At 45.3% G+C, this 14766-nt stretch overlaps 1 protein-coding gene and 1 long non-coding RNA gene across 2 annotated transcripts; both read right to left on the reverse strand.

Annotated features, from left to right (window-relative positions):
- Positions 1–2605: 2605 nt before the first annotated feature.
- LOC123439350 lies at positions 2606–3381 on the reverse strand. The gene is made up of 4 exons (XR_006630071.1): positions 3318–3381; positions 2967–3024; positions 2833–2871; positions 2606–2701 (listed from the first exon to the last, which is right to left on the reverse strand). It is a non-coding gene; the product is annotated as an uncharacterized LOC123439350 (long non-coding RNA).
- A 525-nt stretch (positions 3382–3906) lies between these two features.
- LOC123439351 (DNA-directed RNA polymerase III subunit 1-like) lies at positions 3907–4586 on the reverse strand. The gene is made up of 3 exons (XM_045116076.1): positions 4464–4586; positions 4169–4318; positions 3907–4080 (listed from the first exon to the last, which is right to left on the reverse strand). Exons 1-3 carry the CDS (start codon positions 4584–4586, stop codon positions 3907–3909), a joined length of 447 nt encoding a protein of 148 aa, XP_044972011.1.
- Positions 4587–14766: the final 10180 nt, after the last annotated feature.

Genomic DNA, 14766 nt, shown 5'->3' on the forward strand with positions numbered 1-14766 from the left:
AATTTTGCTCTGGTCTATATTACATTATCAATGCTATGCACCAAAACGTAGTCATTAAATGGTCGTGCTTTTGCTTTAGAAACTTTGTGTGGCGCTTACAAGTCCACGGTCATTAAGAGTAAGTGCAGTTTCATGTTTAAATTTCCTTTTAAAAACTCGAAGAGAGCATCACCTAATAATAGTTGAACCAAACATGAATGACAAGTTTGTCAAGTGGATTAAATTGGGGCAACTAATTTCAGATTTAGCGAGCAAACAAATAATAAATCAACGAACTATCAATTTTGTGACTAAATAATCAAAGTAGATTTCATAATCCTAATAGTAGTCTGCCAATAGCCATCAGCCTACTGCGCCTGAAACCACTTACTTCCTCCCTGTAAAGCTCTACATACATGAACACATCGGCACATCAAGTGGCACACACCCATGCTTCCTCCGTGTAATCGATGGGAATAGAAAAGCGGAAGCTTTATGCTGGCCATGATTGCTGTTATGAATCTAGTCTGTAGGGCTGCAAGAACAATGCCTTGCCCAAGTTGCTGAGCACCGGATGCCAACAAATCTTGGCCTACCTGCAGCCAAACTTGGACGCCAAACTTACTAATACCGCCTGACCCACAAGCTTCTTCCCAATCAGGGAATTGTAAATATGCATGTGTTGCGGCCCTCGTGTATTGCGTTGTGTACTCTATGTGTGTAATAATCAGTTATAGTGACAAAAGCAGAATCAGACTCAGGGAGCACAACAAAGACACCAAACATTCAGAGAGCTATCATACTTCAGGCCCTTCTAATTCAGAGATGAACTTCTAAAACAAAAATCGAACATGAGTGGGATACATACCTCTGACAAAGTCGGAGGCATTGGAGCACTGGATGGATGATCTTCTATCTCCGACCAAGTCTGCACTTCTTTCTCCGGCAAAATCGGCGGATTCATCAGTTTCACCGACAAACTCGGCGGCCACATTAGTTAAATCGACAATTGTGCTGATGAAGATTTCGGCCGAGGTGGTCTACTTCTTATAGCAGCTAACAAAAGATGAAAACTTATTCTATGCTGGTCGTATTATAAGCAATGTCTGCAGAGGAAGTGTCCATGTCATTCAAGCCAAGCTCCTCATTCTGCTCCCAACTCCTCTCATTGTCTTCAACTGCCATTCATAGTGATAAATACATCAAATAAGCCATAATTGCAGTTAGTTATGTGCATTCTTTACTAATATAAGGGCATTTAGATCACTACTTAAGTGATCTAAATGCTCTTATATTAGTTTACAGAGGGAGTAATTAGTATGACTCCACAGAACTACAGTCACAAGCTTCATGGTTAATTGAAAAACTACCACAACTCATTCATACTTATTAAAATGCCAATGCATGAATGTCCTTTCATTGGTTTGAATAATACATGATGCTACGTGCAGTTCATTGATTAGGCTAACTTACATGATGTTGCGTACAATTCATTGATTAGGCTAACTTACTGAGTAGTTGGATGTCATCTTCTATCAAATCTGTGGCTCCACAAACGAAGCCGCTAAAGCATCATCAATAATTAAGGTCCAAGGCTCTTTTAAACTCAGGAGCTGAAATTATACATTGTGTAAATGTTATTGAAATAGGTATAGCATATTAATTCACAATTAATTATCCCAATAACGCCCGTCCACTGAAAATAATCAGCAATTTTCTAACCAGACCTCCAACCAAGTTTAGCATGGACCAAGGTTAGGACAAAACAAAACAAGCAGGAAGTACCCAATACATCATGAACAGGGAAGTTATCAATTTTTTTACTTCATGCTATAAAGAAATAAACGCAAGACACTCAAGAACTGAGATGCTATGGAAGGAAAAGCATAGCCATAATCTTCTCCAGATTGGAGGTGAAGCAGTCCCTGCTAAAATAGATAGAACATTCCAGCTAAAAGAAACTGGTACCTTTGATAATGTTTGCTGGAAATCATCCCATTTCTTTTTCTTCCATTCATTTATGCTATCACCCAATTGGAATCCATGAACCCGCTCCAGAGCTGCAGCCCCAAAATAGAACTTAGCATTTGAGTTTGAGAAGAATAACAATTACATCTATTCAGGTGTATTAGAATATCTCAATATGGATATAATATTTTCAAGTTCCAGCATGTAATGAAGATCAAAATATGGATGCTCAGCTCAAGCTTCATATATATACAAGTTAGATGAGATCAAACAAAGCATCTCTTCATTAAAGCAGGCATATAAAATTACAATGATGCATAATAGTTGCGTGTGCCGGTTCGTCCTGTTTCAAGAAATATCTCTAGAGGAAACATATGGCGGCATTGTAAATAGTTATTCAGAACTTCATTGAAGATCATCACGTTCTCATGTAACAGCTCATTCAAAAAATCATATGGACGAACTGGAAAACTGATCACTGCTTGTTCGATATGGATATCATTTCATGAAGAATCAAACAATTGTAAATCAAAAACAATGGTGAGATCACATATTATCTAACAAAAGTTGCACAATGTGGATATCTGGCATTTCAAAGCATCCAGCAGATGTTGTGCGGTCTAAAAAAGAATAACTCCGTACTGACTTTTTACCATGTATTTAGCATCGATAAACGGATCATTGACAGCCACAACTTCAATATCATCTCTATCAATTGCAATACGCAGAACTAACCTCCCAATCCGCCCAAAACCTGAAGCAAAAACACAAGCGTACCATTTTAACCAAATAGTGAAACAATTAAATATCACCTAGAACAAGAACAAAAAAAATCTACAATAGTTTGGCAATGCCATTTCTTTTTGTATCTATCAAGGAACTCACCATTGATGCCGACCTTTGTCTTCTCCCTGCTAGAAGATGCTATGGAAAGTGAAAAGGTAAAAGTATGTCAGACACAACTGCAGGCTGCACCAATCTCTACAGAGTTCAAAAGTTTCGTGCATTGAAGAACTTACAAGGGGTGGCAGGGGGCGCCTGTGTGGCGGTGGCTCTTACGGGCTAATGCTTCTAGCACTGCAGTTGAAGAAAGGCACAATGTTACAGGTAATATACAGAAGAGAAGTGTTAAAATGACAGATAATATGCATTATGGAATAACAATAACCATCAATTGTGAGTGCTTAATGCGGCCAAATCACAAAACAAGCTGAGAACATGAGGAACCGAAGTCTCGTTCCTCGCAAGAAATTCGCAGGTTCTTCCAACTATCGTGATCTCAGTCGTCCAATTTTCACGGTCCGAAAAACCGCAGGCAGACAACTATCTGAACAAGCTAAATGAAAGTAGATAATAAGAAGACGACTCACGGTGAGAAGGTGGCTCCGACGGAAGGGAAGCTGCAGGTAACCTTGCTCCTCACGCACGATGCCTGAGCCGTATATCAGAAAACAGATCAACAGGGGAATCATTTCACGGTGAACGAGTTCAAGCTGCAAAACTGAGCAGGTCTCTATTTGAACAAAAAACGTTGCTAGATCAAGATGAACGAATCTAAACCTGGATGCAGGATATAGCATGGACAGGAATTGAAGCTACCACAGTGTGGGGACACGAACATCAACTGATTTATTATAACAAGAAAAAAGTTGGCATGACAGGGAATAAAATGCAGGCAGCCAACTTTCGCCGCACGACAATAGCCCGGTCATGCTCGCGCCATGGGTTCCGTGAAACAGGGACGAGCACGAACTCCTCGGCGCAATCCATAGATGACACGGGGGAGATCCGGGATAGGGGGGAGGGGGAGGGTGAATAGTGGACGAGACCTTGATTGGGGCGGCGGCGCGGGATCCGGACGCGGCCGGGGAGGCGGGGGCGCGGAGGGAGAGGGAGAGAGACGCCCCTAGGAGGCGCAGCCGGAGCGAGCGGGTCTGGTCCCGAGCGTCGCCCCGCCGTTCAATCTCTCGCGCCGCCGCCGCCTCGCCGCACGCCACGCCCCCGGCGACCCCCTCGCCGCGCCGTCCGTTCCCCCGGACAAAAACGCAGAGCCGAAGCGCCCGCGCCCAGCCGTCGCGCCTTCTTCAGAAACTCTCGGCGATCTTTCTCCACAAGAAGAACCCTGCTACAGCCCTGCAAAGGCATGGTGGGGTGACAAGCATAAGCATCGCAGCACATTTGATCATAAACCCAAGACATGTGAGCTTCTCATCGGTGCTACCTTGCAGATACACTTGACTACATCCAGAATATTGTTGAAGAAGCTAACATTGAAAACCGGTAGCGCAAGCTTCAGGTAACCAAAATGGCCTGGGCACTCGGTGTATGAACCATGGCAGGTACCACAATCCCCTTGCTTGTTTGCAGCTCCCTGGAATTTGTCACAACAAAAGAAATCGATAATAGAATACATTGCACAAACAGAGTGGCATGCCTGGCTAGCTAGTACTCAATTGTTCGGGCAGATGCACACATGATTCCCTGAACTGATCAATGAGGATGAGCCGAGACATTACCATCCGCGTGTCGAGCAATCCGTTGGGCACCGGCTTCATGTCGGGCCCGTAGATCCGATTGTTCCAGACCTGCGCTTCCGCGGACTGGCGTATCTCCTTGCCGGACAACATGCTGAACCGCATGCTCTTTCTGCAGTGAAACAGGGCGAGGGTCAGTAAGCGGGCAGCGACGACAATCACGCGACAAGGGAGTGGGAGGCAGCGTCCTTACATCCTTCGGGTGTCGTCATCCTCGATGAAGGGCTCCTTGGTGCAGCGCACCTTCTCCTCCTGCCGCAACATCTCTCCCACACGGCTCCGCCCGATGCCGCGGCTGTGGATTTGTGGTGGATGAGTTTACGGGTACACGGTTGATGCTCGGGGTGGGGGGGAGCGGCTGCTCCTCCTTATTGCTGGAGGAGGGGAGGCGGCGAGGTCAGAGCGGTGGAGGCGGCGGTTGCTCCTGGAGGGGAGGCGGCGCGGAAGGTGGAACCGATCACTTGCGGAAGGGAATTTTAGGAGGAGGTTGCGGGGTTCATCTTCTTGAGACTTCGGTGGCGAGCGTCTTTGGAGCAAGTGCCGTCCGCGCGCTGCCTCGCTCCGCCATGGCCGCTCCGCGCCCAGCCGTCGCGTCGCCCGTCGCCAGCTGCGTCCCGCGCAGCCGCTGGTTGGATCTGGCGAGCGCGCTTCCTCGCCTAGGAAAACGTAAGATCTTAATCATAAAAGTGAAACGTTTTCCTCACTAAATAAAGAACTGTGGATTTATTAACAGAAAACGGAGGGGCCTTTTTGCATAAATGCCATGACGGACGACATAAACCCTAATTTTCTTTATTATTAGGGAGAGATATATCACGATAGGTTCTTGAGCTGCAAAACTGTGCAACATATTGTTGCATCGCTTATATCCGTATCTATTATCATATTTGCAACATATGGTTAAAATGTTGTAAACTTTGTGTTGCATTATAAGGGGTTTTCTTGTAGTGTATCATTTTTTCTGGAATTTTTGAAAATTTCTGGGCCTCACAGTTGGTCAGGGGGACTGACCAGTGGGCCACAAGCCCCCCACCGCCACCTACCCCCTGGTGGCGGGGTGCAAGCTTGTGGGGCCCATAGGCACCACCTCCACTCATTCCAGCTCCCAGCCTCTTCTTCCACCTCCAAAAAAATTGTTTCGCAGCTCAAACCCGTGTTCTTGCTCATTTGGCTGTGATTTTCGATCTCCTTGCTCAAAGCACCATTCTCCGAACCGTTTTGGGAAAATTACTCCTTGGTAAGTGACTCCTACATTGGTCCAATTAGTTTTTGCTCTAGTGCTTTATCCTTCGCGAATTCTTGCTACCTTGGTGACCCTGTTCTTGAGCTAGAAAAGTTGATTTTAGATGGTCCCAAGTAGTTTTAGCGCGTGATACGGTCTCTAGACACTAGTAGGAGTAGTTGCTACAAGGTGTGGTGGGTCTTTATTCACTTTTCTCTTGAACTTCAAAAATTTCAGCAAAGGAAATTATGTTCAGGAGGAAGTTCCATGGTGGTTCCTCAAGTAAGAAGGGTCCTCGTCTCTCCTTTCGGGAGCCCAAACCTTTTGAACTAAGGGACACACCGGTTCAACCATGTGAATGGCCTTCCGATGAGTTCATGATCGAAGCATGCTTCAAGGATGAGTTCGATGCACTTGTCCGCAATGCCGGGTTAGAAGAATTCCTCTCAGATAAATGTGAACAGTATGCTATGCTCACTGCCTCTTTCGTGCGTAGATTTAAATTTTTAGCTGGGCATGAATCATCCATACTGTTTGATCTGTACGATAAGTCCTATACCATGGGTCTGGAGGATTTCAATAGGATTTGCAAGATACCCGATGGAGGTAGTGTTATTGATCCTCCTAAGTCTTCGGTCAGAGACTTTGTCTCCAATATAACTGTGGGAGAAACCAGAGATATCACACAACCACCATAGGAAGCATACATTTCCCTGCCTTGCACTACCTTGCCCTCCTCATAGGTAGGTGCATTAACGGCAAGGGTGCACATTGTCACCTATGCGCTTCCGACCTTAGTATCCTTAAGAGTGCAGTAACAGGTGACAGGAGCTTCAATATGGGAGCTATAATAGCAAGGAGGCTGAATAAAAATGCCAGTGAGGGGGATTACTTTGGTGGAGTTTATGCTACACGCTTAGCAAATTTTCTTGGAGTATCCATCCGTCGAGAAGACCCTCCTCTCCGTACAGCCTACCTTGATCGTGTCGCTCTAACACGCTACCAGTTCCTTGAGATAGATCATGGATCCCTCCTATACCACTTGATATTTAACCGGCAGCGTGTTTTCCATATTACCCTTCCTACTCCTGCTTTCTTTGACTTTCAGGTTAAACGAAGATACTACATAACCATAGGAGAGGCAGAGGAGTATGAGAGGGAGGCGACTGCTGCTCGACTTTGTGAGGCAGCTATTCAGGCAGTGGCTGCAACACTCCCGTATAACACCCATTATGACTTTGGGTTTCGCTAGGATCATACATGGGAGTAGACCAAGCTATGCCAAAAGCCTAAGCTTGAGGGAGTACATGTTCTCACCGACTTTACATTCATGCTTATGCTTTCGCTTTGTTAGCCGGTGTTTACACTTTGCCACTGTACTATCCATGCTAGTTTCTTTTTGTTTTCTTGTTTTGTGTCCTTTTGAGAAAACCCAAAAAGATTTTTCTTTCTTCTTTTGCTTGTTGGGAGCTTTCCCGTGTAAATAGTTTTCTTTTTCTTTGTGTCAAGGTAGAAGATATTGGTTACAATGCTTAGTGGTTCTTACATGCTTACCTGTTTAGCTTTCAAAGAGCCATATTATTTTGTCTTCTCCTTTGTGTTTGCCTGCAGATTCAGCTTAGTCTAATGCGCTTATTATCGTTTTCATCGTTCGATTGTGAAAATGAAAGGCAACAATGATGGTATATGATGAAGTGACTGAGACTGAAAAGCTGGTATGAACTCTATCTATTTTGCTTTTGTAAATATGACTAGCTTGTCGACCCAGATTTAGCTTTGTTGTGAGAAAACCATGTTTGCAATGACAACTTAGAGATCATAGTTTCTGATGCCATGCTTATTTAGCTGAGAGATTATAATGGTTTGTCTTGGTTGCCGACATAGATTTTGAGATGACTATGATGTAGTATGATATGATGGTATTCTCCTTTGAATGTTTCAAGTGGCTTGACTTGGCGCATGTTCATGCATGGAGTTGAAACAAAATCAACATAGCCTCTATGATGTTCGTATTCATGGTGATTTATATCCTGTTCATGCTTGCATTCAATGTTAGTCAAACTCATTGCATCTTCATGACCGTTGTCGCTCTCTAGTTGGCCGCTTCCGAGTCTTTTGCTAGCCTTCACTTGTACTAAGCGGGAATACTGCTTGTGCATCCACTTCCATAAACCCAAAAGTTTTTCCATGAGAGTCCACCATACCTACCTATTTGCGGTATCTACATGTCGTTCCAAGTAAATTTTCATGTGCCACTCTCTAAACCTTCAAGAAATAAATCTGTTTTGCATGCCCGAACCGCTCATGTGGTGACAGAGGGCTATTGGTATCTTCCATGCTAGGAGTGTTATCCTCGACATGTGTTTATTCACAGTCCTTCACGAGAAAGGGGCCGGTATTTGGGATGCCCAGTTCCATGGTTAAATCGAAAACATAACTGTAAAACAAGACTCCCCCCGGATTGATGTTAGTATGGACGGTACCCGAGGATTCGGCTAGCCGTGGAGTGTGATTGATTGGTGGTGGGGGAGTTAAAACTTTACTTTTCTGTTTGGGAACCGCCTATAGCATGAGTAGCATGGAATATATTCAGAACTCTTGGTCATTGCGTTGACAATGAAAGCATGCACCCAAAATTATTATCTCTGTTTTCAAAGCTTGAGCTCTAGCACCTCTGCAAATCAATGCTTCCCTCTGCGAAGGGCCTGTCTATTTATCTTCCTGTCGAGTCATCCTCCTCTTATATAAGCACCAATTAGAGAGCACCTCTGTCATTTTTATGCTTAGCTTTTGATTGGTATTGAGTATGACTATGACTGGATCTTCGTTGCTATGAATTACAATGTTTAGTCAGCCCTTGATCTTTGAAAGTGCTCTGCATTTATGTTTTGCGGTCTCAGAAAGAGGTAGTGAGATACCACCTATTCATATTGCTTCATGCTTGTTTTGATTGAAGTGTTGGTATTTGAAACTCGTTATTATTTGCTCGTTAGCTGATTATGCCATTGATATTAGTTTACCGTGAGAACTTTGTGTCATTTGCTTATGTGGTTAACTTGTGATCTTGCTGAAATTCTGGTTATGAGTTAGACATAGTTGCAACAACAAGATCAAACAGAGTTTGTCAAAGTTTTTCTTTCTCTCTCTCAGTTTGTCAACTGAGTTGCTTGAGGATAAGCAAGGTTTTAAGCTTGGGGGAGTTGATACGTCTCCAACGTATCTACTTTTCCAAACTCTTTTGCCCTTGTTTTGCACTATAATTTGCATCATTTGAATGGAACTAACCTGGACTGACGCTGTTTTCAGCAGAATTGCCTTGGTGTTATTTTTGTGCAGAAATCAAAGTTCTCCAAACGTCCTGAAAATTTACGGGGAGCAGTTTTGGAAAATATCAAAAATATCTGCACCAAGTTCCACCTCAGGGGGTGGGCCAGTGGGCCACAAGCCCCTGCTCCGCCACCACCCCCCTGGTGGCGGTGGGCAGGCTTGTGGGGCCCACAGGCACCTGCCGCCCCCAACTCCAGCTCTATAAGTTGTCTTTCGTCCCAGAAATAATAAAAAGAGAAGTTTTCGTCGCGTTTTCGATATGGAGGCGCCGCCACCTCCTGCTCTTCATCTGGAGGGCAGATCTGGAGTCCGTCTTGGGCTCCAGAGAGGGGAAATCATCGCCATCGTCATCATCAACCTTCTTCCCTCTCCAATTCCATGAAGCTCTTCGTCGTTCGTGAGTAATCTATTCGTAGGCTCGCTGGACGGTGATGAGTAGGATGAGATCTATCATGTAATCGAGTTAGTTTTGATGGGGATTGATCCCTAGTATCCACTATGTTCTGAGATTTGATGTTGCTACTACTTTGCCATGCTTAATGCTTGTCACTAGGGCCCGAGTGCCATGAATTCAGATCTGAAATTATTATGTTGTCACCAATATATGTGTGTTTTAGATCCGATCTTGCAAGTTGTAGTTACCTACTATGTGTTATGATCCGGCAACCCCGGAGTGACAATAACCGGAACCACTCCCAGTGATGATCGTAGTTTGAGGAGTTCATGTGTTCACCAAGTGCTAATGCGTTGGTCTGGTTCTTTATTAAAAGGAGAACCTTAATATCCCGTAATTTCCTTTTGGACACCGCTGCCACGGGAGGGATGGACAATAGATATCATGCAAGTTCTTTTCCCTAAGCACGTATGACGACACACAGGATGCATGCCTACATCACATTGACGAACGTGATCTAGCCACTTATCTCTCCGTGTTATAACTGTTGCATGATGAATATCATCCAAACAAATCACCGACCCATTGCCTACGAGTTTGTCCTACTGTTGCTACTGCTGTTACTTGTCTTGCTCTGCTGCTGCTACTACCGTTGCTGCTGTTGTTACTTGTCTTGCTCTGTTGCTTCTGCTACTACTGTTGCTACTGCTATTACTTGTTTTGGTCTGCTGCTACTGTTGCTTGCTACTATTGCTACGTGCTACTGCTGTCACTATGCTGTTCCTTGCCACTGCTATTGCTCGTTACACTGCCGTTACTCACTACTTTTCTGTTACTACTGTGCTTGCAGATAATAATCTTTCAGGTGTGGTTGAATCTGACAAATTCAGCTGCTAATACTTGAGAGTATACTCTCAGTCCCGTCGTGCAAACCAACAAATTGGGTCGAATACTCTACCCTCGAAAACTGCTGCGAACCCACGCGCTGGTGGGCCATCAACAACATTCTTCCAGTTTCATTGTCGGGGAGTGCTATCAGCATTCTTCTGGTGCTGTTGCAGGAGAAGGTTAGTTGTCATAAGCATTCGTCTAGCTAACACTAGAGATTGCAGGATCAGCACTTTTCTGGAGCCACTGCTAGGGAAGCATAACTGACGTCAATGAACTCTTTGATATTACTCTCTAGATCAGAGGGTAATCTATTGTAATTTCCATGAGTATTGTTGTAGGAGTTGCCAAAGTTATTAGAGGAGTTACTAGGAAAAGGCCTAGGAACATAGTTTCCTCTAAAGGCATTGTTGTTGCCAAAGTTATTCCTACCAACAAAATTAACGTCCAAGCTAGCGTTGCTACTATCAATCAAACAAGACAAAGGCATATCATTAGGATCCAAAGGAGCACTTCTACTAGCAACCAAATTCATTAACTCATCCATCTTAGCACTCAACGAGTTAATTTCTTCTATAGCGTGTACCTTCTTACTAGTAGGTGACCTTTCAGCGTGCCATTGAGAGTAGTTTGTCATGATGTTGTCTAAGAGCTTTGTGGCTTCCCCTAACGTGATTTTCGTGAATGTTCCACCTGAGGCGGAGTCCAAGATATTTCTAGAAGCGAAATTCAAGCCAGTGTAAAAGATTTAAATAATCATCTAAAGGCTCAAGCCATGAGCGGGACAATTTCTAATCATTAACTTCATTCTCTCCCAAGCTTGTGCAACATGTTCATGATCAAGTTGCTTGAAATTCATGATATCATTACGGAGAGAGATGATATTAGCCGGCGGAAAATACTTGGATATATAAGCATTTTTGCACTTATCCTAAGAATCGATACTATTTTTGGGCAAAGAAGAAAACCAAGTTTTTGCGCGATCTCGCAACGAGAAAGGAAAAAGCTTCAATTTAATCACGTCATTATCCACATCTTTTTTTTGCATATCGCAAAGCTTAATGATGGTATTGAGATGGGATGCGGCATCTTCACTAGGAAGGCCAGAGAATTGCTCTTTCATAACAAGATTCAGCAAAGCGGCGTTGATTTCGTATGACTCCACACTAGTGGCGGGAGCAATCGGAGTACTAACAAAATCATTATTATTAGTATTCGAGAAGTCACAAAGTTTGGTGTTTTCGTTCATGGTGACTTCAGCAAGCAAGCAAGCACACAATCAAACAAAGAGCAGGCGAGAAAAAGGACGAACGAAAAGGCGAACGAAAAAGGCAAATTGGTGAAGTGGGGGACAGGAAAAGGAGAGGCAACTGGTAAAAAAAGTAAATGCAAGAGATGAGTTTGCGACACCTACTTGGATGAGTTCTTCACTTGATCTTCCTCCCCGGCAACGGCGCCAGAAATTCTTCTGCTACGGCAAAAAAAGTCCTTCCTTGGCGCTAGGAATTCTTCTTGTTACTTCTGTGGTTTGCGTCGGTTTTTCCCTTGAAGAGGAAAGGGTGATGCAGCACAGGAGCAGTAAGTATTTCCCTCAGTTTCAGAACCAAGGTATTGATCCAGAAGGAGGGTCTCGTCAAGTCCAAAGTACCTCGCAAACACAAACAAGCTTGCACCCAACGCTTCAAAGGGGTTGTCAATCCCTTCAAAATTGTTTGCAAAGTGAGATCTGAAGGCGGAAAGTGCAACCAAGTAAAAAGTGTAAGGCTGAAAATATGGTGTGGAGTAGACCCTGGGGGCCATAGTGTTCACTAGAGGCTTCTCTCATAATAGCAAATATCACAGTGGGTGAACAAATTACTGTCGAGCAACGCAAAGTCGTGACGATATCTAAGGCAATGATCATACATATAGGCATCACGTCCGAGACAAGTAGACCGATACTTTCTGCATCTACTACTATTACTCCACACATCGACCGCTATCCAGCATGCATCTAGTGTATTGAGTTCATGACGAACAGAGTAACGCTTTAAGCAATATGACATGATGTAGAGGGATAATCTCAAACCAATGATGAAATCCACATCCTTTTACCCTTGATGGCAACAATACGATGCGTGCCTCGCTACCCCTTCTGTCACTGGGTGAGGTCACCGCACGATATGAACCCAAAACCAAGCACTTCTCCCATTGCAAGAATCATAGATCTAGTTGGCCAGACAAAACCCACAACTCGAACAGAATTACAAGGATATGAAATCATGCATAAGAGAGATCAGAAGAAACTAAAATCAGATTCATAGATAATCTGATCATAAATCCACAATTCATCGGATCTCGACAAACACACTGCAAAAGAAGATTACATCGGATAGATCTCCATGAAGATCATGGAGAACTTTGTATTGAAGATCCAAGAGAGAGAAGAAGCCATCTAGTTACTAGCTATGGACCCGTAGGTCTATGGTGAACTATTCATGCATCACCGGAGAGGTCATGGTGTTGATGAAGAAGCCCTCCGTGTCCGAATCCCCCTCCAGCAGGGCACCAGAACGTGCCCCAAATGGGATATTGCGGAGACAGAAGCTTGCGGCGGCGGAAAAGTACTATCGATGATCTCCTGATCTTTTTGGGATTTTTAGGGAATATATAGGCGCAACCCCTAGGCCAGGGGACGCTCAGGGGGCCCACAAGCCTGGATGGCGCGGCCTCCCCCCTGGTCGCGGGGTGGGGGCTTGTGGGGCCCCTGGGGCTCCCCTGCCTTGGCTCCCAAGCTCCCCGATCTTCTTCCGTTCCAGAAAAAATATTTTCGGGGATTTTTATCCGTTTGGACTCCGTTTCAAAATCTCCTCTAAAAGGGGTCAAAAACATGGAAAAACAGGAACTGGCACTTGGCACTGAGTTAATAAGTTAGTCCCAAAAAATATATAAAAGGTATACAAAACGTCCAAAGTTTGACAAGATAATAGCATGAAACCATAAAAAATTATAGATACGTTGGAGACGTATCAATGCCCACCGTCGTAGATCACATCCTCCATGAACTGGGTGCAGTAGGGGTCATCGACAGGTGCCGTTGGTGTTGGCATTTCGTCGAACAAGACGCGGGGGGACGACATGGTGCCCACAAACGGCGGTCGTGCTTGCTTGCTTTGCATCTCGACGGACAGCCGGCCGTCGCTGCTGGACCCAGGTGTGACGTTGAGGTCGATGCACGCCGAGGGGCATGGGGTGGAAGGAGCGACCATGCTCATGTTCGGCGACCCCGAGAAACGGGTGTGGGCGTCGTGCCTTGGCGGGGGGAAGCCGGGCGACATAGGCATGGTCCACGACGTCGGCGACTGGCAGTGCGAAGACCGGGCGACCGACGAGCCTATGCTCCCCGGGCCGACGGCCACTTCAAAGAAACCGGCCGGACGACAAATGCCAAGCATGAGGAGGGCGTGCGCTTTGTTGACGTGGCCTCCTTCTCCTCGACCTCGGCCTTGCACCGCACGGCCTCCATCGCATCGCGCTCGGCAGCGAACTTGCGCGCGGCGGCATTGTCCTTCACGACCGCCCTCCGGTTCCTCCTCTTCACCGATACCACGTGCAACTTGGCGATCTCCTCCGGCGTGCACTCCGCCCGCGGCTTCCTTGGCACCTTGGCCTTCTTCTTCTTGGCTATTCTGGACAGTTCGACGGTCGGGCCACCGGAATTCGGCTGGGCGTCGGCCATGGACGGGGGAGAGAGGGGGACAGCGGGACGTGGGGGAAATGATGCCAAAGGGGGCGTGACACGTCCATTTTGCATCATGCTTTCATGTTGATATTTATTGCTTTATGGGCTGTTATATTACTTTGTGGTACCATATTTATGCCTTTTCTCTCTTATTTTGCAAGGTTTATTTGAAGAGGGAGAATTCAGGCAGCTGGAATTCTGGACTAGAAAAGGAGCAAATCTTAGTACACTATTCTGCACAACTCCAAATGCCTTGAAAATTTACGTGGAATTTTTTGGGATTATATAAAAAATACTGGGCAAAAGAGCGCCACAACCCTGGTAGCCGCCACCCCCTGGTGGCGGCTCGCAAGCTTCTGAGCTCCCTGACGGCCCACTGGCCCCCCTCTTTTGCTATATGAAGGGTTTCAGTCCAGAAAAAATCAATCGGGAGCTTTTTCGTGGTTTTGCCACCGCCACGAGGCGGAACTTGAGCAGATCCAATCTAGAGCTCCGGCAGGACGATTCTGCCGGGGAAATTTCCTCCCGGAGGGGGAAATCATCGCCATCGTCATCACCAACACTCCTCTTGTCGGAGGGGAGGCATCTTCATCAGCACCATCTCCTGTCCAATCGCTAGTTCATCTCTTGTAACCAATCTTCGTCTCGCGACTCCGATTGGTACTTGTAAGGTTGCTAGTAGTGTTGATTACTCTTTGTAGTTGATGCTAGTTGGATTACTTGGTGGAAGAGT

The sequence above is a fragment of the Hordeum vulgare genome, chromosome 3H (genome assembly GCF_904849725.1).
Source record: "Hordeum vulgare subsp. vulgare chromosome 3H, MorexV3_pseudomolecules_assembly, whole genome shotgun sequence".
Classification (NCBI taxonomy): Eukaryota; Viridiplantae; Streptophyta; class Magnoliopsida; order Poales; family Poaceae; genus Hordeum; species Hordeum vulgare.

What these genes read in the sequence shown, in the direction of transcription:
- LOC123439351 (XM_045116076.1), bottom strand. Translation starts at nt 4,586, where the DNA reads ATGCGGTTCAGCATGTTGTCCGGCAAGGAGATACGCCAGTCCGCGGAA. An exon ending in GATTGCTCGACACGCGGATG is followed by an intron (nt 4,319 to 4,463) that starts GTAATGTCTCGG and finishes GACAAATTCCAG; the next exon opens with GGAGCTGCAAACAAGCAAGG. An exon ending in TAGTCAAGTGTATCTGCAAG is followed by an intron (nt 4,081 to 4,168) that starts GTAGCACCGATG and finishes ATGCCTTTGCAG; the next exon opens with GGCTGTAGCAGGGTTCTTCT.